This window comes from Capra hircus, chromosome 1 (genome assembly GCF_001704415.2).
Source record: "Capra hircus breed San Clemente chromosome 1, ASM170441v1, whole genome shotgun sequence".
NCBI lineage: Eukaryota > Metazoa > Chordata > Mammalia > Artiodactyla > Bovidae > Capra > Capra hircus.
In genome coordinates, this window is record NC_030808.1 from 40,468,221 (window position 1) to 40,491,015 (window position 22,795).

Here is a 22,795-nt window from a genome sequence, read left to right on the forward strand (position 1 = left end):
TGGATGTTGATGAATTTTTCATGTTAAAGAAGTCATAGGAGATAAGTTCCTGACTCCATTCTTCAGGACATGATTTTTCTGAGAGAGAAAACAGAACACACTTTTACCACTTCCAATTAAAAAAAAAGAAAAGAAACACGCTGTTCACCACTGAAACTGGAATACAGTTGTCTAAATTTCTGAGTTTCTGAATCAAGAACAATGTTTCCCTTGTGACTTTTAAAGCTGTTCATCAACTATAGCTATTAGAGGCCATATAAGGAAAGACATGATTGTCACTGCTTGTTATTAAATATTTTCTAGGCCTCCCATCATTTGGATCAATCAATCTACTTGAGAGTATTTTATTTTTCTCTGGAGCTAATATTGATATATTAAAAAGAAACTTCTATGGAGTATTTTCTATAAAGATGTTCTTAAAAGCTATCTTTATGATAAGAATTTTTGCCTATGAGTGAGGAATATTTTAATTGATGTTGGTTCTTATCCAGCATAATTCCTACATAAGACTCTGTTTACCTCTTATAAAGGTGTCAATGGTACATAAAGGCCAAAATGAAGTCAGAAGAGAAGAGAAGAAAGGACTTACAGAATGGGCATTGTAAGTAGTTCAGTGACTTTTTTCTATGGTTTTCAAGAGTTCATTTTAAACATGTATCCATGAGTTGAGAAAGCCAAAGAAATTCAGTTCCAACTTTTCAGCATTGAGACTTTTCATCTGGTTTCTAGGTTTTCTAGTGAAAATTGCACCTGCTTCTCATTATATGATATTATCTTTTTCCTAATTCTGCTTGCTGGGAAACACAACTGAATATGCTAAAAATATAAGATGACTGATTATATCTAGTTATTTACCACTCACAATGGCTCCCAAACATTAGTTGGTTTTATTTAGTGGATCATTAGCTGTAGAAATAGTAAGGGATTCTTGTTGCTTCTTGTAGGCACTATCATTTAACATACAACAAATCAATTTAAAATTCATTAACACTAGAAAATCATCTCTTTAACTCTTAGAATATGTATGAAATCCTTGAGCTGACAACAAGGTTATATTCATTTGAAGGATCTCTTCTGAAGTAAGCTATAATTATCACTATAGTTGGTTTTATAATTGCCACCACCACCACCCCCCCCCAACGCCCACCTCCACCTCCAAATTGCAAACTACTTTGTCAAGGCAGTTTCTCTGTCGTGAGACACTGAATTGACAAGAAAGGGATGTTCTCTAATTAATCATAGTATAGAGATAACATGTGAAGCAAGTTGTTTAACTATTTAAACTCATCTTCTATTTCAAATTGAGCTAAAGTAATAAGGGACTTTTCAACCCATATTACCCTTCAGAGAATGGAAAGGATTTAAGTGAGAAAATTATAAACTAGAGGGTTGCTTTAGGGCTCTTTCTAAGATTCACATGACTTCTCTGAGCAGGGTCTGAGGACCAGCTGCCATCAAAGTTTTCACCCTTACCCACCTATGTTTAGACTCAGAAAGTCCAGAGTAGGGCTAAGGGATAAGCATTTTTAACAAACTCTCCTATGTGGTTTTTTCACACAAAGAGTTTGAAGATCACTGCCCTGGCAGGGAAGGGAGAACTGAGACAACTGATACCAGTCATGGGGTGAGCCGAAAATAATGTAGACAGAGGCAGAAACCTGGATCTGGGCACTTGGTCCAGTGACTTAAACTGATAACCTCAAGATTCACTGCAGGACATTTACTACTGAACTGCAGAAGAAAAAGTTTTTACCTGTTTTCCAACTGGTAGCTTAGTATAAACTGAACCAGATGGTCCCAGCAAGAAGCAATGAAAATAACCTGAGGAAGCCAGGAAGATAGAAGAAAGATAACAAATAGATGTTTAAGAAGACACAAATAAGTAGTAACAAGATATTCAAAATTGAAACTAAGTTTGGGTTTTTTGCTATACTACATATATTGTGTATATAAGAAAAAAAAAGTGATACTAACCAATCAGTTTATTCTGTAGATATACATATCACTTTAAATTATTAAATGGTTGAATTGTTAAAACTATGCATAAGTTAATAAATGGCATGTGTTATCTGTGCATAAAGTAATGTTATCAACATGACCGTATGGATCTAATCTTCTAGTAGTAGCCACTGGATTTGAACTTAGTGTACTCAGTCTGAAATCACAACTCCTACTAAGTTTCAAAAATATCATTAAGAGTATGAACTAGAAGTACAAATTATCTGTTCTCATTTTCTCCAATCTAAAGTCAAATTCTTGAGTTTGAGAAGTCAAGAAAAGCATAGCATTTCAGAATCAGTCAAGTCTATCTAGAAATATGCTTTACTGGTACAATTTTGGGAAGTGCTGATCTTCTCATTGGTGCTATTCTAGTACCAGAAGTCAGGAGGCAAAAAGAAATGAAAGAACAGACATGGAAAAACTGATGAAGCGAATTACTGCTTTTAACCACCTTCCCTAAACTCGTTTTATCACCTTTTGTTTGCTTTTGAGTTTTTCTTGTAAAAACATGTTTCTAAGACCTGGACAATGCTTAACTCAGGGTGCTGTATGACTTTCAAAATCTAAGAAGCAAAAAAACCGAGTATAATTTATATGCAATAAATATCAGTTCAGTTCAGTTCAGTCACTCAGTTGTATCTGACTCTTTGCAACCCCAGGAACTGCAGCACGCCAGGCCTCCCTGTCCATCACCAACTCACGGAGTCCACCCAAACCCATGTCCATCGAGTCGGTGATGCCATCCAACCATTTCATTCTCTGTTGTCCCCTTCTCCTCCTGCCTTCAATCTTTCCCAGCGTCAGGGTCTTTTCAAATGAATCAGCTCTTCACATCAGGTGGCCAAAGTATTGGAGTTTCAGCTTCACATCAGTCCTTCCAATGAACACCCAGGACTGATCTCCTTTGGGATGGACTGGTTGAATCTCCTTGCAATCCAATAAATATAGCACTGATTTTTTAACCCCTACTAATCTGTATTCAGTAAGGTTGACTGTGTGATCATTGCCTATAAGACCATAGCTAAGGAAATGTGTAAAGATGTACTCTAAGAAATGATCTCCTGTCCTCTAGGAACTAACTATCTAAAGTGGAAAGCAGAAACTAGTGGGCAAAGCAGAGAAATATCTACTGGAGTCTGTGACTTCACATAGAAGTTGCAAATTAATATGTAACCAGACATCCAAGTTCTCCAGCCACCTCTATCTATCTTCCTAACTGCCCATGGACTATGAATACCCTCACCCCCACCATAGAAAGAGGAGTACCTATTCAGTCAGTGGCTGGATTTGGGCCTTGGATTCTTATCCCTTCCTCCAGGATGGAAAGTGGATCCTTTCCAGGAAAATGTGCAATTTGGCCATAGAAGCAACTACCAGATCACAGGAGAGATCTATGATCCATAGTGTAGTGGTCCTCTCTGTTGCTGTGCCATGCAGTCTGTGCTTTATTGCCTAAGAGTTTCTGAAAGGGCAGAGGCCATTAGAATAGGACATGAGTTCAGGAAAACCTAGGGACATAGAGGAAAAAAGTCCAGAAGGAACTGATAGTTTAGATCAGACTCTCAGTCATGTCTGACTCTTTGTGACCCCATGGACTGAAGCACACCAGGCTTCCCTGTCTATCACCACCCCCTGGAGCCTGCTCAAACTCATGTCCATTGAGTCGGTGATGCCATCCAACTATCTCATCCTCTGTTGTTCCCTTCTCCTCCTGCCTTCAGTCTTTCCCAGCATCAGGGTCTTTTCTAGTGAGTCAGTCCTTCGCATCAGGTGACCCAAGTACTGGAGGTTCAGTTTCAGCATCAGTCCTTCCAAGAATGTTCAGGGCTGATTTCCTTTAGGATGGACTGGTTTGATCTCCTTGCAGTCCAAGGGACTCTCTAAGACCACAGTTCCTTAGGAGGGACTCTAAGGGGCATGTTTGACTGGGGAGAAGGTTCATGCTTTGTTTCTCCCATGTCTTGAGCTACATTAAAAGTAAAATATATGCATGCTAGTGGCTAAGTGCAGCACTTTCACAGCATCATCTTTTAGGATATGAAATAGCTTAACTGGAATTCTATCACTAGCTTTGTTCCTAGTGATGCTTCCTAAGGCCTACTTGACTTCACATGCCAGGATGTCTGGCTCTACATGAGTGATCACACCATCCTGATTATCTGGGTCATGAAGATCTTTTTTATACAGTGCTTCTGTATATTGTTGCCACCTCTTCTTAATATCTTCCGCTTCTGTTAAGTCCATACCATTTCTGTCCTTTATTGAGCCCATCTTCGCATGAAGTGTTCCCTTGGTATCTCTTATCTTCTTGAAGAGATTTCTGGTCTTTTACATTCTATTGTTTTCCTCTAATTTTTTGCTCCGATCACTGAGGAAAGCTTTCTTATCTCTCCTTGCTATTCTTTGGAACTCTGCATTCAAATGGGTATATCTTTCCTTTTCTCCTTTGCTTTTGGCTTCTTTTCTTTTCACAGCTATTTGTAGGCCTCCTCAGACAGCCATTTTGCATTTCTTTTTCTTGGGAATAGTCTTGCTTCCTATCTCCTGTACAATGTCACGAACCTCATCCATTGTTCATTAAGCACCCTGTTGATCAGATCTAGTCCCTTAAATTTATTTATCACTTCCACTGCATGGACTGGAAAAGGTCAGTTTTCATTCCAATCCCAAAGAAAAGCAATACGAAAGAATGCTCAAACTACCACACAGTTGTACTCATCTTACATGCTAGTAAAGTAATGCTCAAAATTCTCCAAGCCAGGCTCAGGAATACGTGAACCGTGAACTTCCAGATGTTCAAGCTGGTTTTAGAAAAGGCAGAGGAACCAGAGATCAAATTGCCAACAACCTTCGGATCATTGAAAAAGCAAGAGAGTTCCAGAAAAACATCTACTTCTGCTTTATTGACTATGCCAAAACCTTTGACTCTGTGGATCACAATAAACTGGAAAATTCTGAAGGAGATGGGACTACCAGACCACCTGACTTGCCTCTTGAGAAATCTGTATGCAGGTCAGGAAGCAACAGTTAGAAGTGGACATGGAATAACGGACTGGTCCCAAATAGGAAAAGGAGTACGTCAAGGCTGTATATTGTCACCCTGCTTATTTAACTTATATACAGAGTACATCATGAGAAACGCTGGGCTGGAAGAAGCACAAGCTGGAATCAAGATTGCTGGGAGAAATATCAATAACCTCAGATATGCAGATGACCCCACCCTTACGGCAGAAAGTGAAGAGGAACTAAAAAGCCTCTTGATGAGAGTGAAAGAGGAGAGTGAAAAAGTTGGCTTAAAACTCAACATTCAGAAAACGAAGATCATGGCATCTGGTCCCATCACTTCATGGGAAATAGATGGGGAAACAGTGAAAACAGTGGCTGACTTTTTTTTTTTTTTTGGTTGGGGGGGGTACTCCAAAATCACTGCAGATGGTGATTGCAGTCATGAAATTAAAAGACGCTTACTCCTTGGAGGAAAGTTATGACCAACCTAGACAGCATATTAAAAAGCAGAGATGTTACTTTGCCAAAAAAGCTCCATCTAGTCAAGGCTATGGTTTTCCCAGTAGTCATGTATGGATGTGACAGTTGGACTATAAAGGAAGCTGAGTGCTGAAAGATTGATGCTTTTGAACTGTGGTGTTGGAGAAGACTCTTGAGAGTCCCTTGGACTGCAAGGAGATCCAACCGTTCCATCCTAAAGGAGATCAGTCCTGGGTGTTCATTGGAAAGACTGATGTTTAAAGCTGAAACTCCAATACTTTGACCACCAAATGCAAAGCGCTGACTCATTTTAAAGACCCTGATTCTGGGAAAGATTGAAGACAGGAGGAGAAAGGGACAAAAGAGGATGAGATGGCTGGATGGCATCACCAACTCAATGGACATGAGTCTGAGTGAAGTCCAGGAGTTAGTGATGGACGGGAAGGCCCGGCGTACTGCAGTCCATGGGGTTGTAAAGAGTCGGACAAGACTGAGCAACTGAACTGAACTGAGTGGCTAAGTGAGCCAATTAAACTTTTTATAGAAATATAATAAAAATGTGTCTTATGGAATTTGTCAGCTCACTCTCTTTGAAACCACCAGATCATTTTATATCAACAGTTATACAAATATAATTTTGATTCCAAGTAGTTAATGGGTGGCATGGGGGGGGCGCAAAATTATAAAAGACAATAATTATAAAAGATAATTGAATTTATTAATAATAATGCCTAACAACTCGATTAAAAAATGGGCAGAGGAGCTTAATAGACATTTTTATAAAGAAGGCATACAGATGGGTATTTGACCCATGGAAAGATGTTCAACATCACTAATCATAAGGAAATAAAAGTCAAACCCACAATGAGATATCATTTCATACGTGTCAGAATATTTATTATCAAAAAGACAACAAAGAATAAGTGTGGGCAAGGTATAGAGAAGAGGAAACTCTAATGTACTCTGGGCAGGAGGGTGAACTGGTGCAGACACTATGGAAAACAGTATGGAGGTTCTTCAAAAAATTAAAAATAGAAGTATCATACAATCCAGCAATTCCAATTCTGGATATTTTTCTGAAGAAAACAAAACCACTAAATTGAAAAATGTGTGTGCTCTTGAGCTCAAAGCAGTATTATTTACAATAACTATCATTTGGAAGCAGCCTAAGTGTCATCTTTATTCACCCATCCATAGGTGAGTGAATAAAGAAGATGTGATGTATATGTATAATGTAATACTACTTGGCTATAAAGAAGAATAAAATCTTGCCTCTTGTGACAAAATGAATGGATGTAGAGCGTATTATATGAAGTAAAATAGAGCAGACAGAAAGACCATATGATTTCATTTATATGTGAAATCTAAAAAACAAAACAAATGGACTAGCATAACAAAACAGAAACAAACTCATAAATACAGAAAACAGACGGGTGATTGCCAGACAGGAGGAGAATGAGGGGATGAGTGAAATAAGTGAGGGGGATTAAGAGATACAAACTTCCAGTTATTAAATAAATCATGGGTATGTAATATACAGTACAGGCACAATAGTTCATACAATTTTAATAGCTTTGTATGGTGGCAGATGGTAGTTCAACTTATTGTTGTGATCATTTTATAATGTATAAAAATATTGTATCACTATATTATACACCTGAAACTAATATAATATTGTGAGTCATTTATACTTCAATTTAAAAAAAAGAATGACAACTTTAGTATGTCACTCCTCATTTTAACTATTCACAGGATGTGTGATTTGCTAGAATACTCTTAAACTAATTCAGTCTTTTATTCTGTTGCAGTACGCTTCCCAGGAATTAAAACTTACATAGATCCAGATACATATGAAGACCCATCCCTAGCAATCCATGAATTTGCAAAGGAGATTGATCCGTCAAGAATACGCATTGAGAGAGTCATTGGGGCAGGTAAATTTCAAGTCTACACTTTCGAAATTATGATTCCTTGATGGTTTTGTAACTGGTTTATCAACATAATATTTTAAATCTTAGCAGGTTTAGTCAGTGAAAAAAAATTTAATGCAAAGTAAAATTATCTTGTATATATGATGTTATTGTTTTAAAAAGTATTGCAAGTTCCCAAATTAAGTTTCCAAACAATGAGAAAATTCACAAACATTTTTAACATCCTGTTAGAGGAATTTATTTTGTAAATGCAACTTCAGGAGTTTTTTCATAGGTTATTGTACTTACTCCCCAGCATCTACAGACATATACTATAATTAGTATTCACAGTGATGACCTTGAGGTTCTGCAAGATCCAGAAGTCTTCTGAGACTCACTGAATATAAAATTTGGTTAAATATATTTTTATATCACTTTAATGCAAACTAATGATTGTCCCTATGTAGAATATTCAAATGCTCAGAACACTATATTATTCCGTTATTCTAGATAAATACAAATTTATTATGAATCAGTCCAGAAGAATTTCTTCTGTACAGTTGGGTTAGAGGCCAAGCCGATATAACAAAGAGACCTCAGAATAAAAACGTGTTCCTCTTTCAAGTCCTTGTCCAAAGGACAAGATGAATAATCCGTGCTGTCAGAGAAGCTGTCATTCAGAAGGTCTTGAAAGGACCAGAGTTCCTCCTACTTTTTGCTTTGCCTTCCCCTAGCATGTTTTCCTCCTCTGAACGGTAAGGGCTGATCACCAGCACAGCTACCTTCTGATCTCTGAGAAGGAAAAGGAAGGGGTTTTGGCTCTTTCACTTTGCCTTTAGGAAAATTAGCTTTGTCTTTAAGGTAATAACCTGGAAATAGCAAACAGGAATCAATAATCCAAATACAATCACGTGGATATACCTAAAAGCAAGGGAGTTTGGAAATATAATCTCTGACTGGGCAGCCATGCATGCAGCTAAAAGGGGGAGCAGAATGTGCTACTGAATAGAGAAAGACTGGATCCTGAAGGACGATGTCAGTCTCCTCTAGGTGCTAGGTATCTGTGTAATCCTTTAGAGAGAGCAGAGCATCCCATTCCAGCTAAGGCTTTCTTTATTTCAAAACTCTTCTTCACCAGGACTGGCTACATAATTTGCAGGGACCAGTGCAAACAACAAATGTAGTTATTGTTGTTCAGTTACTCAGTTGTGTTTGACTCTCTACAACCCCATGGACTGCAGCACTCCAGGCTTCCTTGCCCTAACAAAGGTAGAGTTCTTTGTTAAAAAGACTATTAAGAATTTCAAGACGGTGACAACAGAGCATTCAACAAACAGCAGGACCCTTCTAAACTCAAAGTTCTGGCTGACTACACCCAAGAAGCTGACTGTTGCCCAGATACACAGAGAGCTAGCACTGTATTGAGAACTCAGGAATATTTGAAGAGAGCCCTTTCTTATGTCATTTCACTCCCATTGCCTCATGGGTCATATCTCCTCCAAGGCCTGTTCTCACTCTGAAAGCTGACACAAGGGTCCTATACACTTAAATCTTAATGCTTTATAGCCATAGAGGCTGTCTTATCAGAAAGATTAAGAACCTGGCATGGAACCAGATTCTGTATTCTCTTCTGCCCAACATAAAGTGTATCGATAGGCATTAAAGGCATAATTGAAAAGAGTGACTGATTATACCCATTTACTTTGGGAGTTCGTTTCCTTAAGACAGCAGAGAAATAGAAAAAAAAGGAGGTTGAGTGATTCCATTAAACCCTATATTTGGCTTTCTTCCTCTGGCCCCTGAAAAAAAGTCGTATGAGCTTTTATTTGGTATTATTCCATTCTCATGGGGATTCAGGAGAATTATTTCTTATAAACTTTTGTGCATAGATTAAGCACCAATGTCTGAAATCATAATGTTGAGAGATAAGCATCAAGTATCTGAGGTGTAAACTGTCAACTGAAAAAAAAAGCAAATTTAGAAACTGTAAATTGAGTTCATTCATTGTCTTATTAAAAACTGTAGCCTAGAAGACAGCCTCTCAATAGCTCTGAGAAACTGTTATGAAAAAGTAAAGGGGGATTTGACAAATGGGGTACCTACAACCAGACAAACATGTCCTATCTCCCTAGAAGGTAGCTGCCAGTCATGAGGCACAATTATCTTAGTTAATGGTTTTAGTGCTTTTCTAAATTCGGGAAGATACAAGAATCCAGGTTCATAAAAAATTTCTCCAAAAAATTAACTCTCTGAAGTCTTGTTCTGCCCGTTTTCCCAGAGCGCAGAGTGCCTCATTCCTAATCTCTACCCTGAAATCCTTTTAGGGTATATTAAAGGTCAGTGGCTGCAGTGGCTTATGACTCAGTCCTTGTAGAGCCAGATGGCTAGTACAGGTGACATTCTGTAGTTTGCAAAACAGATACATTCAGTTTTTCTTTATTGTTTGGGTTTTAACCAAAATATAATTTTATCCTATAAAAATATGACAGATACTGCCAAAGCAAGCAATAACTATTAAAGAGACTCTTTTAATGTCATGATCTTCCTAACCTGTCTGAACTCTACAAGTCACAATGGGATTCTTTCTATTTGGCAAAGAAAGAAGTATAGATATATAGAGTTAACATCAGTATCTCTTATATTTATTCATCTTCAACTATTTCAACTTTCAAACAATAGGCTAAGTGATCTTTTACTGTCTATCTTCAGAAGAATCATAAAAATAAAAATGTTGTATGAGGAAAAGCTGTTGTATTATAACTTCCTTCTTTGTGCCCCTGGCCTGTACTACTCTACTGTTGGTTAACCTCATTAAGTCACATTCCTAAAACTCTATTTACTTGGGAAAGTCTAATGAATATGTGGGCACTTCCCACAGCAGCAGTATGGAAAAAGCCTGCAATGCAGGAGACCCCAGTTTGATTCCTGGGTCAGGAAGATCCACTGGAGAAGGGATAAACTCCAGTATTCTTGGGCTTCCCTAGTGGCTCAGCTGGTAAAGAATCTGCCTGCAATGTGGGAAACCTAGGTTCGATCCCTGGTTTGGGAAGATCCCCTAGAGAAGGGAAAGGCTACCCACTCCAGTATTCTGGCCTGAAGAATTCCATCGACTGTATAGAACATGGAGTCGCAAAGAGTTGGACACAACTGAGTGACTTTCATCATCATCATCATCATCAATCTAAGGAATTAATAGTTTTCTAACATTCATGACATTGTAAGGGAGGAAAAGTTTTCCTCTATCCTTCTAGGATCTTTGGCTGGTCTGTTAACTAAATTGGCGTAAGATGGGTTAATAGGAGAAAACAAATCTAATTGCGTACTACAAAAACCCCGCAGAGGATAACGAGAGGCTCCCCCTGACAGGCAGGCAACTGAAGCTTGTATGGCATTTTGAGCTGAGAAGAAGAGGGTGGGGTCTGGGGTTTCAAAGGAAGGAAGACTATCCATAGAGGATAGAAAGAGCAGATGTTCAATAAGCAAACATTTGCCAAGCCTTACAGAGATGATGGGTTACAGAGGAATTTGATCTCTAGGCCCTGCCCCCACTCCCCTGCAAGTTTAGGCAACTAACCCTTAGTCTTTGTAGTTATCTTTGTGTTAGCTCTCTTCTGGACCAGGCCCTCCATCTAAGTGGGCTGAGACAGTTAAAGGAATGGTATAAGGATCTCCTTCAGTCTGTTGGGCCTTGATTATCCTCAGTTCAAAATAATCCATATTGCCAGAGTGGCACATACTGGGATGACCTGCCCTGAACCTCAGGAATGTAATTGTACAACTTGTTACTTGCCCAATGTTTTACTGTAAATACTTTCCTCTGGTTGTTTCATAATCTTTATTTTTCCCCCACCTATTTGTTTCTTCTCAGATTCCATTTCCTCCTCATCTGTGTGCATTAGGTATCCCTATTCCCGTTGGAAGAGTAAATTCAGTGATTGAAGGGGAAATGTAGATTCTGTAGAGAGGGGAGTGTTGTGGGGAGGATGGGAAAGAGAGGTGAGATATCAGATCTTGGCAATTGTCAGGTGAAAGATGTTAATATCAGATCCCATGAAGCCACTGAGAGTAGCAGTGAGAAGGATACCTAGATTCACAAGTCATTGCTGAGGAAGAATCTCCATGACCTGCATGTTTTTTGGCAAAGAAATAGTTAAGAATGCTTTGCAGGTTTCTAGGTGGGAGAAACTATGTATGATTATTAAAAATGAAAGTGAAGTTGCTCAGTCCTGTCCCACTCTTTGCGACCCCATGGAGTCTGCCAGGCTCCTCCATCCATGGGATTTCCCAGGCAAGAATACTGGAGCAGATAGTGATTTCCTTCTCCAGCAGATCTTCCTGACCCAGGGATCGAACCGGGGTCTCCCGCATTGAAGGCAGACTCTTTACTGTCTGAACCACCAGGGAAGCCATGTATATCAAGTATTTCTTAACTGTGTTATTAAAAAGTGAACCCCAAAATAGTCACATTAAAATTTTAAAACAGAAAAGAGTGTGGAAAATAATACCACACCTAACCCATGACATTTCTTAACAAGTCTACTGGAAAATGTTTATTACATGACTAATATCTACTTATAAAAAGGCACTGTGCTAATTAGTTTATTCATATTAAGTCACTGTGCTTATCAAAGACATATGTATTCACCCTGCCATTCACAACCTTTGTCCTGGGTTTTCAACTTTATAACCATTCAAATACTATGGGACAGATTTTAGAAAATTTAATTTATCCTATTTCTAGGCTATACATATTGCCTTATGCATATATTCTTAGAAAAATGTTTTTCTTGTCAGTGTAAATTTTACTATTTTTAAAAATACGTTTTCTAGAACACTTTTTTTTATATCACTATTATATTTAATAGTGGCAGCTTATCTTTGTTCATCAATACAGGCCTGAATTTCCATGAAAATGCACATTTCCATTTAAATGAAGTGAGGAGCTCTGTTGCAGAGGAGACTATCAAGATCATCTATCTCCCCTGACTTTCTGCATCATAAAATGAAATACTGTGAGCAGAAGACTGTAAAACAGAAATTCCCAAGTTAAAAGCGCCAAGTCAGATTTTACACATATCTTGAGAGATAATGAGAAAACTAGTAATCAAAATTTTAATCGTGAGCTGAAAAAGGTCATTGAAAGGCTATTCCTTTTTCAGGGCAGTACTGAACCTAAACTATTCTATGAAACACTGGCAGAGTATCTATAATTTTGGAACATTATTTCACTGAAAAAAATCATTCTTGTGTCTCTAAGTCCATAGGGCACCCTTCTTATATTTGACTTTCCCTCTTTCTCTAGTCTCAATGGAAATGCACTATCTCTCTCTTTCCCTCTTTCCCTAGTCTCAGTGGAAATGCATAATCTCTCCCTGTCATTCATATTCTATCCCTTTATCTATACAAAACTCATTACTGCCTCCACTATCAGCTTTCTCTTCTTCTGGCTTACGGTCACCATATTTTTTCTTTTCCTTGAAAAGTCAGGAAGTTTTAACTGTTGGTTTCTCAGCAATCATCTACAGTTAAAAGAAAGTCAAAAGGACAAAAAAAAAGGATATAAAAAGTGAGTGTCAAATCAGTGAGTTTTTTCGTCCTAATATATTGTCCTTCCTATCTGAGCTCATAGTCACACATGATAATATGCAAGGCACACTGCTTACTGTATATGCCTTTCTTAATTCCTCTGGCATTCCCCAGCCAGCCACCTCACTCACCAAAAATCTATTATTTTTAGATTAAAACTCATGAATTTTAAATTCTCTCATCCCCTTTTCTGTTTTTGTTCCTCTTCTACAGCCATAGTACATCTTTTATAATGAGAAATGTAGGCAGTATGCCAGCTTTGGTTTCACAATTCAGTTTTTGCAAAAATGAATTTGAATTTATGGCTCATTTCCTCTATATTTAGATGAGATGATCTTATTAGATATAGATTTTCTCCTTTTCTTTCAACTTAAAGAGTTTGTGAGAGAGGTCAGATTCATTTTCCTTTTTATTCTTGGAAACTCCTTTGCCCAACCAGTAGACTGAAAGTAGGATCAACAACAGATTCTGGCAAGACTTTTGTGCCTTTTACTCAATAATTTCATAGTTTTCTAAATCAAATAATGAAATGAAAGATGGGCTTTACACTTTTGGGACAAAAAAATTAAACTAGTCAATCTAAGAAATAAATGGAAAATTTTATTTGAGCCAAATTTGAGGTTTTTAACCTGGAACAAGCATCTCAGAAAACGCTGAAAATTATTCTACCTGTTAGAAATCAAGGCACAGTTCTATAAGTTTTTTGAGGGCTGTACATCAAATTACATATTATTGACTTTTTGTATATTCCAGATCTAAGCGACATCATAGTGGGTCACGTGACTCCTTACAAGCTGAAGAAGAAATGTTATCTTTTAAAGAGTTGTCTTTGTGCTAGGAGAATGTCCCTGTTAATGGTTGAGCAGTATTTCTGCCCATGGGGGCGGGCGGGTGGGTCTGGTTGATAATGCAAAAACACAATACACAGTGGTGGGATAGAGGAGGTCAAAAAGGGCAGAAAAGAATTTTTGTTTAAATTTTTCTTGTTTTGCCATAATATATGGATTTTATTCTACAACCCATTCTCCCTAAACAGTATGATATGAATAAAAAAGACAGACTGATGGCAGGCAGACCCAGGCTTAAATCTCAGCTTTGCTGCTAATTCATTCAGTGACCTTCTGCAGTTTCTTGATCCTCAGAAGTTTGCTTTCTTCGTCTACAAAATATATGCATAATAATAATAGCTATCTTGTAGAATTAATGTAAGGATTAGAGATAACACATACGGAGGATCTGTCATATTATAGATATTCAATAAAAGGGTGGAAACATGAATATTAAGTTAAAAAAAGATATAATTTTTATATTCAATTGATAAGGATAAGAAGAATGACGCTATGTGCCCAAATCTCTAAATATTTTACGATATAAATATCTGCTCATGAAAAATTCAGAATCCAATGCTTTAGGTACCTGGAATGATAGCCATGAAATTTGGAGTTTGTTTAAAATTAGTCATTAAAAATAAACTTTCATTTTTGTTAGCACAGTAAGAACTTTGCCCAAATCAACAAATGATTTTCTTTTTTCTTTTTAAAGAGATCAAAATTTAATTTTCCTGCATCTCGTGAGGCTATAATTATTATATATATGTTTATTTTTTATTTAAACCTAGTAAGCCATAAGATGAAATGAGTCTAACAAAAGAGATTTATTTAATATCTTAATGTAAAATAATTGTAAATTAGTCATTAATTTATTCTTCACACATCTAAGAGCTTAGGTTGATTATCAATGTTAATCAGCTTTAAGGTAATTTTATTTTACTTATATTTCAACACTAGATCTTATTTGGGGGGCCATTTAGTGTACATGTGCTGTTTTACATCACTGGAGAAGGCAATGGCACCCCACTCCAGTACTCTTGCCTGGAAAATCCCATGGACGGAGGAGCCTGGTAGGCTGCAGTCCATGGGGTTGCGAAGAGTCAGATACGACTGAGCAACTTCACTTTCCCTTTTCACTTTCATGCATTGGAGAAGGAAATGGCAACCCACTCCAGTGTTCTTGCCTGGAGAATCCCAGGGACGGGGGAACCTGGTGGGCTGCCATCTATGGGGTCGCACAAAGTCAGACACGACTGAAGCGATAGCAGCAGCAGCAGCTGTTTTACATATATCAATATAATGCCTAATCTTACAATTTGCCTCATCATAGTAGCTGTTTGAGAAATTTGTTGCTGTTCAGTCACTCAGTCATGTGTCTGACTTTTTGTGACGCCATGGACTGCAGCATGCCAGGCTTCCCTGTCCTTCAGTATCACCCAGACTTTGCTCAAACTCATGTCCATTGAGTCGATGATGCCATCCAACCATCTCATCCTCTGTCATCCCCTTCTCCTCCTGACCTCAATCTTTCCCAGAGTCAGGGTGTTTTCCAATGAGTTGGCTCTTTGCATGAGGTGGCCAAAGTATTGAAGCTTCATTTTCAGAATCAATCCTTCCAATGAATATTCAGGGTTTATTTCCTTTAGGATTGACTGATTTCATCTCTCTGCAGTCCACAAGACTCTGAAGATTCTTCTCCAGCACCACAGTTTGAAAGCATCAGTTCTTCATTGTTCAGCCTCCTTTTATGACTTAGAAAATTTATAACGACTAAAGAACAGAGATTTTTTTTTTGCTTTTATTGGGCAACTAATAAAAATAAACATAAAATGCCTTTCTAATTCATGATTGTTATGAGAAGCAAATGAAATAAAATAAATTCTAATTGACCATCCACCTTTTATCAGAACACTGCCAATGAAAGTCTTCACTACCTGACTGAGAAGACTGTTCCCTTAGGAGCAGTTCCAATAAATCGAGAATCTTTGTGAGTATGCTTCCTTATAGCCCTGTATGTAATCTTACAACACTACCCACTGGTACTTGTTCTGCAAAATGGAACTTATACACAGTAAACCTAAGCCGCCTTCTATTCTACTCCATGACCCTTCAAAGATTTGAAGCCATGTGTGAACCTCATAAATCATCCTTTTACCGCCTAAATTGTCTAAACCTTTCAACCATTTCTGTCTGACATGACTTCTGGATACTTCATCATTCTGATAACCTTCCTTGGGAGAACTAGAGTTTTTCTATAAATCTTTTCAGAATTGAGCCTAATATTCCAAATATTTTCTAATCAGCACAGAGACCAGAGCTAGCACCTTTCCTGCTGGGCCTCAATTAATGCAGCCTGGGTTTGCATTTGCTTTTTGAACATCTGCCAGACACTGTTGGCACTGGAACAGTTTACCAGCAGCTTATCCCCACTGGTCTCTCTCAAAGGAGTTGCTTTTAAGCCAGGCCTGTTTCTGTACTTGTCCAATTGACTTTATGATGCTGAGTGTAAGGCTGTATTTTATTTATATGCCCATACTATGTTTCTATATAAGCCATATGCATTATCTATCCAGACTTGAATATGTTTTCTCATAGTCCTACTTTATAAATATTCCTATTAAATTTCATTAGGTGTATACAGGTGCATTTTCCTAAATTCTCCAGGCCCTTCTTCATCTCAGTTAGATGAGCCAATAGACTTGTCCTTTCCAATGTTATCCCCAAGTTGTTGTGCCTTAAAACTTAGCTGTGTGAACTCAGAGCTCCCTCTGCAGCAATGACTTAGTACACTTTCTAATTTTTTCTTTATTGGGATAGATAATTGTGTTTGTATTGTTGGAATTCTGTATCTTATAGGTACTGATCGCTCATTCTTCATAAAATCTCTGATCATGAATTTGTACCCAATCCGTGGACATTTTTTAAACTGCCACTCCGAAGTTTAACATCTACAATCATAAACAAGACTCTTTCCTAGGCTATTATGTATCTTAAAATTAAAATGATCAGTTTTTCCCAAGTTCACACTTCAGAGGGCTTTATTCAGAACTAAATCGAAGTAACAGTTCCTGATGATTTTTGAAAGATGGAAACAGCAGCAAGGCAGGTATTTATGATCTTTACAGCTCCTCATTTATCACTTTCATGATGAAATAAATAAACTCACAGGATGGGAAAGTTTGTTATGTAAGGATTGTTTAGAACTTGAAGCGTGAGGGCTTTCCAGGTGGTCTAATGCAGTTCTTTGTTTAAATGGAAACCTTTGATATTTTGTTCCTGCCAGAATCTATCATGTTTAACTCCCTTCCTTCATCCTATCAAGAAAGGCAGTCTCTCTTTGGTAATAATAAGCAAGAGTTATTAAAATTTATAAGCTTGAGGTAAGCTTTATTTGTATTATCATCGTTCAGTCCTCCTAATGCTAACTATCACAAGATTGATAAAAGTCCATTTGACAGACAAGGAAATTAAGACAGATTAAATTATTTGGTCAAAATTAATACCAGAGTATTCTGGTTTCAGCACCTATATTCTTATTAACCATTACCTTATTATAAGTAACTTTTTTATGAATCTATACTTCCTTCAGAAGGTATCTTCTTCCAACACTTGAACAATTGCTATTTCTTAAACTATCCTGCATTACCAGTTTCCACCTATCTTAGGTGAATTTGGCTGTTTCTTGCTTGTATTTCTGCCTTCTGTTGATCTTTTATCAGCAGTCATTTCCCAGCTTCCTGATGTGAACACTGCATCCAACCTGCTGATAAATGTTCATGATCTGTAGGGGTTGTCACTACTACCACTACCTAGCTCTTTGTGCATTAATTCACCAAAAAACCAGCTGCCTTAGTGGGACCAACATTGATTGGTATGGATATTAACTATTGTCATGAAGTCATTCTTTAAGGTGCAATCACAGATTTCCCTCATTTAAAGCATGATTCACATTTCTTTCATGCCCCATCAATCTTTCAGCAGACCCTATCAGCTCTGCCTTGAAAATGTATCACAGATTTCAGCCATCTTTTAACACTTCACAACACTAACCCTTGCGCATCCCACCAACATCTCTCCTGGCCTCCTTTCTCCCACCTTAGCCGCACTGTAGTGTGTTTTCTACCCACAGCTCTTGAAGAGCCCTTGGACTGTTAACCAGATTGTGTCAGTCTGCTCAAAACTCTCTAATCGCTTTTTATTTTTGCTCCTCTCCATCTTTGTTCCTGCACACAGGCTTTCTCTAGTTGTAATGGGTAGCGGCTGCTCTGCTATTTCTTATGGTGTGCAGGCTCTAGGCATGGGCTTCAATAGTTAGGGTACATGGGCTCAGTGGTTGTGGTTCAGTGGCTCTGAGGCATGTGGGATCTTCTAAGAGCAGGGATTGAACCCGTGTACCCTATATTGGCAGATGGATTCTTAACCATGGTACCACCAGGGAACTCCCTTCTAATCCCTTCCTGCCTCAGGGTAAAGCTCTCTTCAACTTCATCTCCCGCAAAATCTCCCTTGCTTACTGCTCTTTAGAACTAGTGGCTTCCTTCCTCTTTTTCAAACATGTCACATGGACTCCCATCTCAACACTTTTGTACTTGGTGACCCACTGAGTAACACTTTGACTGCTTTTTCATTCCCTCACTTCCTTCAACCCCAGGGCATTATTACTTTATCAGAGAAAACTCTGCTGCTGCTGCTGCTGCTGCTGCTGCTAAGTCGCTTCAGTCATGTCCGACTCTGTGCGACCCCATAGTGTCTTGTTTTTGTTTGTTTGTGTTTTTAGTTGAAGAATATTCATAGTAGATTTACAGTTTTGTGTTTACTGCTGTATAGCAAAATGACTGGGCTTTATATTTATATACATTCTTTTTTTGTATTCCTTTCCCTTATAGTTTATCCCAGGAGGTTGAATACAGTTCCCTGGGCTCTACAGTAGGAACCTATTGTTATCCATTCTATATATACCAGTTTCCATCTACTAATCCCAAACTCTGAATGCATCTCTCTCCACCACCCTCCCCATTAACAACCACCAGTCTAGTCTCTACTCTTGATTCTGTTTCTGTTTAATTTGTGTCATATTCTAGATTTCACTTATCAGTGATATATAGTATTTGTCTTTCTCTTTCTGATTTACTTCAACTACTTCACTTAACCAATCTCTAATTGCATCCATGTTGCTGGGCATGGCATTTCATTCTTTTTATGTCTGAGTAGTATTCCATTGTATATATGTATTACATCTTTCTTATCCATTCATTTATCAATGGACATTTAGGTAATTTCCATGTTTTAACTATTGTGAATAGTGCTTCTGTGAACATAGAAGTGCATGTATCTTTTTGAATTATAGTTTGCCTGGGTATATGCCCAGGAGTGGGATTGCTTAATCATATGATGATTCTATTTTTAGTTTCCTGAGAAATATCCATACTATTTTCCATAGTGGCTGCACCAACTTACATTCCCTCCAACAGTGTAGAAGAGTTCCCTTTTTTCTAGTTCTCTCCAGCTTCTGTTATTTGTAGGCTTTTTTTAATGATGGCCATTCTGACCAACATGAAGTGGTACCTTACTGTAGTTTTGATTTGTGTTTCTCTCATAATTAGCTATGCTGAGCATCTTTTCATGTGTCTATTGGCCATCTGTACTTCTTTGGAAAAATGTCTCTTTAGGTCTTCTGCCCATTTTTTAATTGGGCTGTTTTGGTTTTCTTGTTGTTGAGTTATATGAGCTGTTTGTATATTTGGAATATACAATTGTATATGCATTGTATATACAATGGAATACTGCTGCTGCTGCTGCTGCTGCTAAGTCGCTTCAGTCATGTCTGACCCTGTGCGACCCCATAGACGACAGCCTACCAGGCTCCCCCGTCCTTGGGATTCTCCAGGCAAGAACACTGGAGTGGGTTGCCATTTCCTTCTCCACAATGGAATACTACTCAGACATAAAAAGAATGAAATGCCATGCCCAGCAACATGGATGCAATTAGAGATTTGCAATTAAGTCCTTGTCAGTTGCATCATTTGCAAATATGTTCTCCCATTCTGTAGCTTTTCTTTGTGTGTGTGTGTTTATAGTTCCCTTTGCTGTGTAAAACTTACAAATTAGGTCCCATTTGTTTATTTTTTTGCTTTTATTTCTATTGCCTTGGGGTGGGAGTAGCTGACCTAAGAAAGCATTGGTATGATTTTTGTCAGAGAGTGTTTTGCCTATGTTCTCTTCTAGGAGTTTTTATGGAGTCATTTCTTATGTTTAAAGTTTTAAGCCAATGTGAGTTTATCTTTGTATATGGTGAGAGGGTGTGTTCAAACTTCATTGATTTTCATGCAGCTGTCCAACTTCCCCAACACCACTTTGTTGAAGAGACTGTCTTTTTACTGGTGTATATTCTTGCCTCTTTTGTCAAAGATGAATTGGGCCATAGATATATGGGTTTATTTCTCAGCTATTTTGTTTCATTGATCCGTATGTGTGTCTTTGTGTCAGTATGATGCTGTTTTGATTATTACTGTTTTGTAATATTCAGTAAGACACACAGGGAAAAAAAATTCAGGTTCTAATCAGAATGACTAAGATACACAATACAGGAATATTTAAGAGAAAATGTGGCCTGTTGAGATCAATATGGAAGAATCCAGTAGTAGTCAAGGCAAGAATGAAAGTGGGCCATTTTTTCTCTTGTTTGTGAATGCAATCTGAATCCGCAGTTTTAGAGAGTATTCTGGGTATTTACATTGTATTTAGATGTTATTTGACTTCTACAGAAAGAGAAATGCTCTTGACATACTAAGTAACATTTTTTATACCCTTAACTATACTTGCTATGAAAACAAGAAATGACCTGAGACATAAAGAGGTTATTTGCAGTATAGACCCCTGCAGAATGGGAAGCAAATCCACAAAATGCAGTGCTCACTTTCTAACTGTTCATGACCAGGAGAGTGAAAGGAAAGTGAAAAAGGAATTCTTTTCAAGAGTAGGCCACAACATCTTGCCTCATAAAGTTGTAAGTAAAGATAAAAAAGCTTTACTCAGCTCCTTGTTGGGTAGTGGATCCAGTTATTGCAGAAACTAATACCTGGCTAAGAGAACAAATGAAGTTTCTGCCCAAACATATTCAGTTCAGTTCAGTCTCTCAGTCGTGTCCGACTCTTTGCGACCCCATGAATCTCAGCACGCCAGGCCTCCCTGTCCATCACCATCTCCCGGAGTTCACTCAGACTCACGTCCATCGAGTCTGTGATGCCATCCAGCCATCTCATCCTCGGTCGTCCCCTTCTCCTCCTGCCCCCAATCCCTCCCAGCGTCAGAGTCTTTTCCAGTGAGTCAACTCTTCGCATGAGGTGGCCAAAGTACTGGAGCTTCAGCTTTAGCATCATTCCTTCCAAAGAAATACCAGGGTTGATCTCCTTCAGCATGGACTGGTTGGATCTCCTTACAGTCCAAGGGACTCTCAAGAGTCTTCTCCAACACCACATATTAAGACTCTTCAATAAAAGAGGCCTATAGTCTATGTTTGGAGAAGGCAATGGCAACCCACTCCAGTACTCTTGCCTGGAAAATCCTATGGATGGAGGAGCCTGGTAGCCTGTAGTCCATGGGGTTGTGAAGAGTTGGACACGACTGAGTAACTTCACTTTCCCTTTTCGCTTTCATGCATTGGAGAAGGAAATGGCAACCCACTGCAGTGTGCTTGCCTGGAGAATCCCAGGGACAGGGGAGCCTGTTGGGCTGCCGTCTATGGGGTTGCACAGAGTCGGACACAACTGAAGTGACTTAGCAGCAGCAGCATAGTCTATATTAACATTAATATTTATTTTGTTTGGCAACCAGGATATCATTCTGTTTTTTATAAAGTTATAAAGTAAAACTGAAGTGATTATCATCTTTAAAAAGGGGGAGTTACATTTTTTTTAAAGTAAATTGAAAAAAACAAATGTGACTTTTTATCTTATATTTGATGTGTTAGCCTGTTAAAATTCCTTTGTTGATTGATGGAACAAATGTTCATAGTGCTGGAGAACAGTGATGCCTTTTATTTCTACTCCATACTGTTGAACACTAAAGCAATAATCAAAACTTTCAATTTCAAAACCAAAGTGGCTTGCATATATCTAACTTTTTTTTAAAATAGCAAGACTTAATAATGAAAAGCACAAGCATTCCATTCTTCCTCTAGACTCTCTATTTCAACTCCAAGCCCTATTCATCTGAGGCAGTACTTATTAACTCATCTTGTTTTTGTAATTCTCATGATTACTTCCATATCCATTTTCACTTTAGACATTGTCTATTGACTTCCTCTTATCATAGATAAAGATTTAGCTTCCTTAGACACCCACCTCTCCTCTCAATATAGTTGTTAATCTTTGGAAGTACATTTATAACTTTAAATGTTATATTTAAATCTCTGTATATTATTCCAACAAATATACATGCTATTATTTATACTTATGGTAGTTTCTTAGCTATAATCAAAGCAAAAATGTAAAAGCAGCTAATTTTCAAATTGCTATGCAGTATCTATAAAATGTTTGGGCCCTATTTGCTTAGATTTCTAATAGAGGTGCTCCTGGTACTGAGATGTCATTTTTTACAAAGCTGAAAATTGATAAAGGAGCCAGGTTTAACCTGACTGCTGAATTGTGTAAGTCCTTTTTAATGATGCCACCTTTTGCAGAGTAGGTTTGTTCTTGTAGGTCCTCTTGGTAATACTGCTGAGAATTCATAGCTGAGCCCCTCCACAGCAGGTTTTAGCAAACTACAGCCCACAGGCCAGATTGCTTGTTTTATTGGGACATAGCCCAATAAATAAGACGTGTTTACTTATTGTCTACAGCTGCAGCAGCAGCAGCAGCCCTTGTGTTCCAACTGCAGAATTAAGTCATTGCTATAGAGTCGGGATGTTCCACATGCCTAAAATATTTATTATTTGGCCCTTGACAGAAAATAAAAATAAAAATTTTAAAAAAGTAATAAATC

The 22,795-nt window shown here is 38.0% G+C and overlaps 1 protein-coding gene across 1 annotated transcript in view; it reads left to right on the plus strand.

The window, feature by feature from the left end:
- EPHA6 (EPH receptor A6) overlaps positions 1 to 22,795 on the plus strand; it is a 970,250-nt gene that overhangs the window by 682,084 nt on the left and 265,371 nt on the right. Inside the window, exons 9-10 of the mRNA XM_013972057.2 lie at positions 531 to 601; positions 7,296 to 7,421. Coding sequence (XP_013827511.1) covers positions 531 to 601; positions 7,296 to 7,421 — 197 coding nt within the window. The remainder of the gene's footprint in view (positions 1 to 530; positions 602 to 7,295; positions 7,422 to 22,795) is intronic.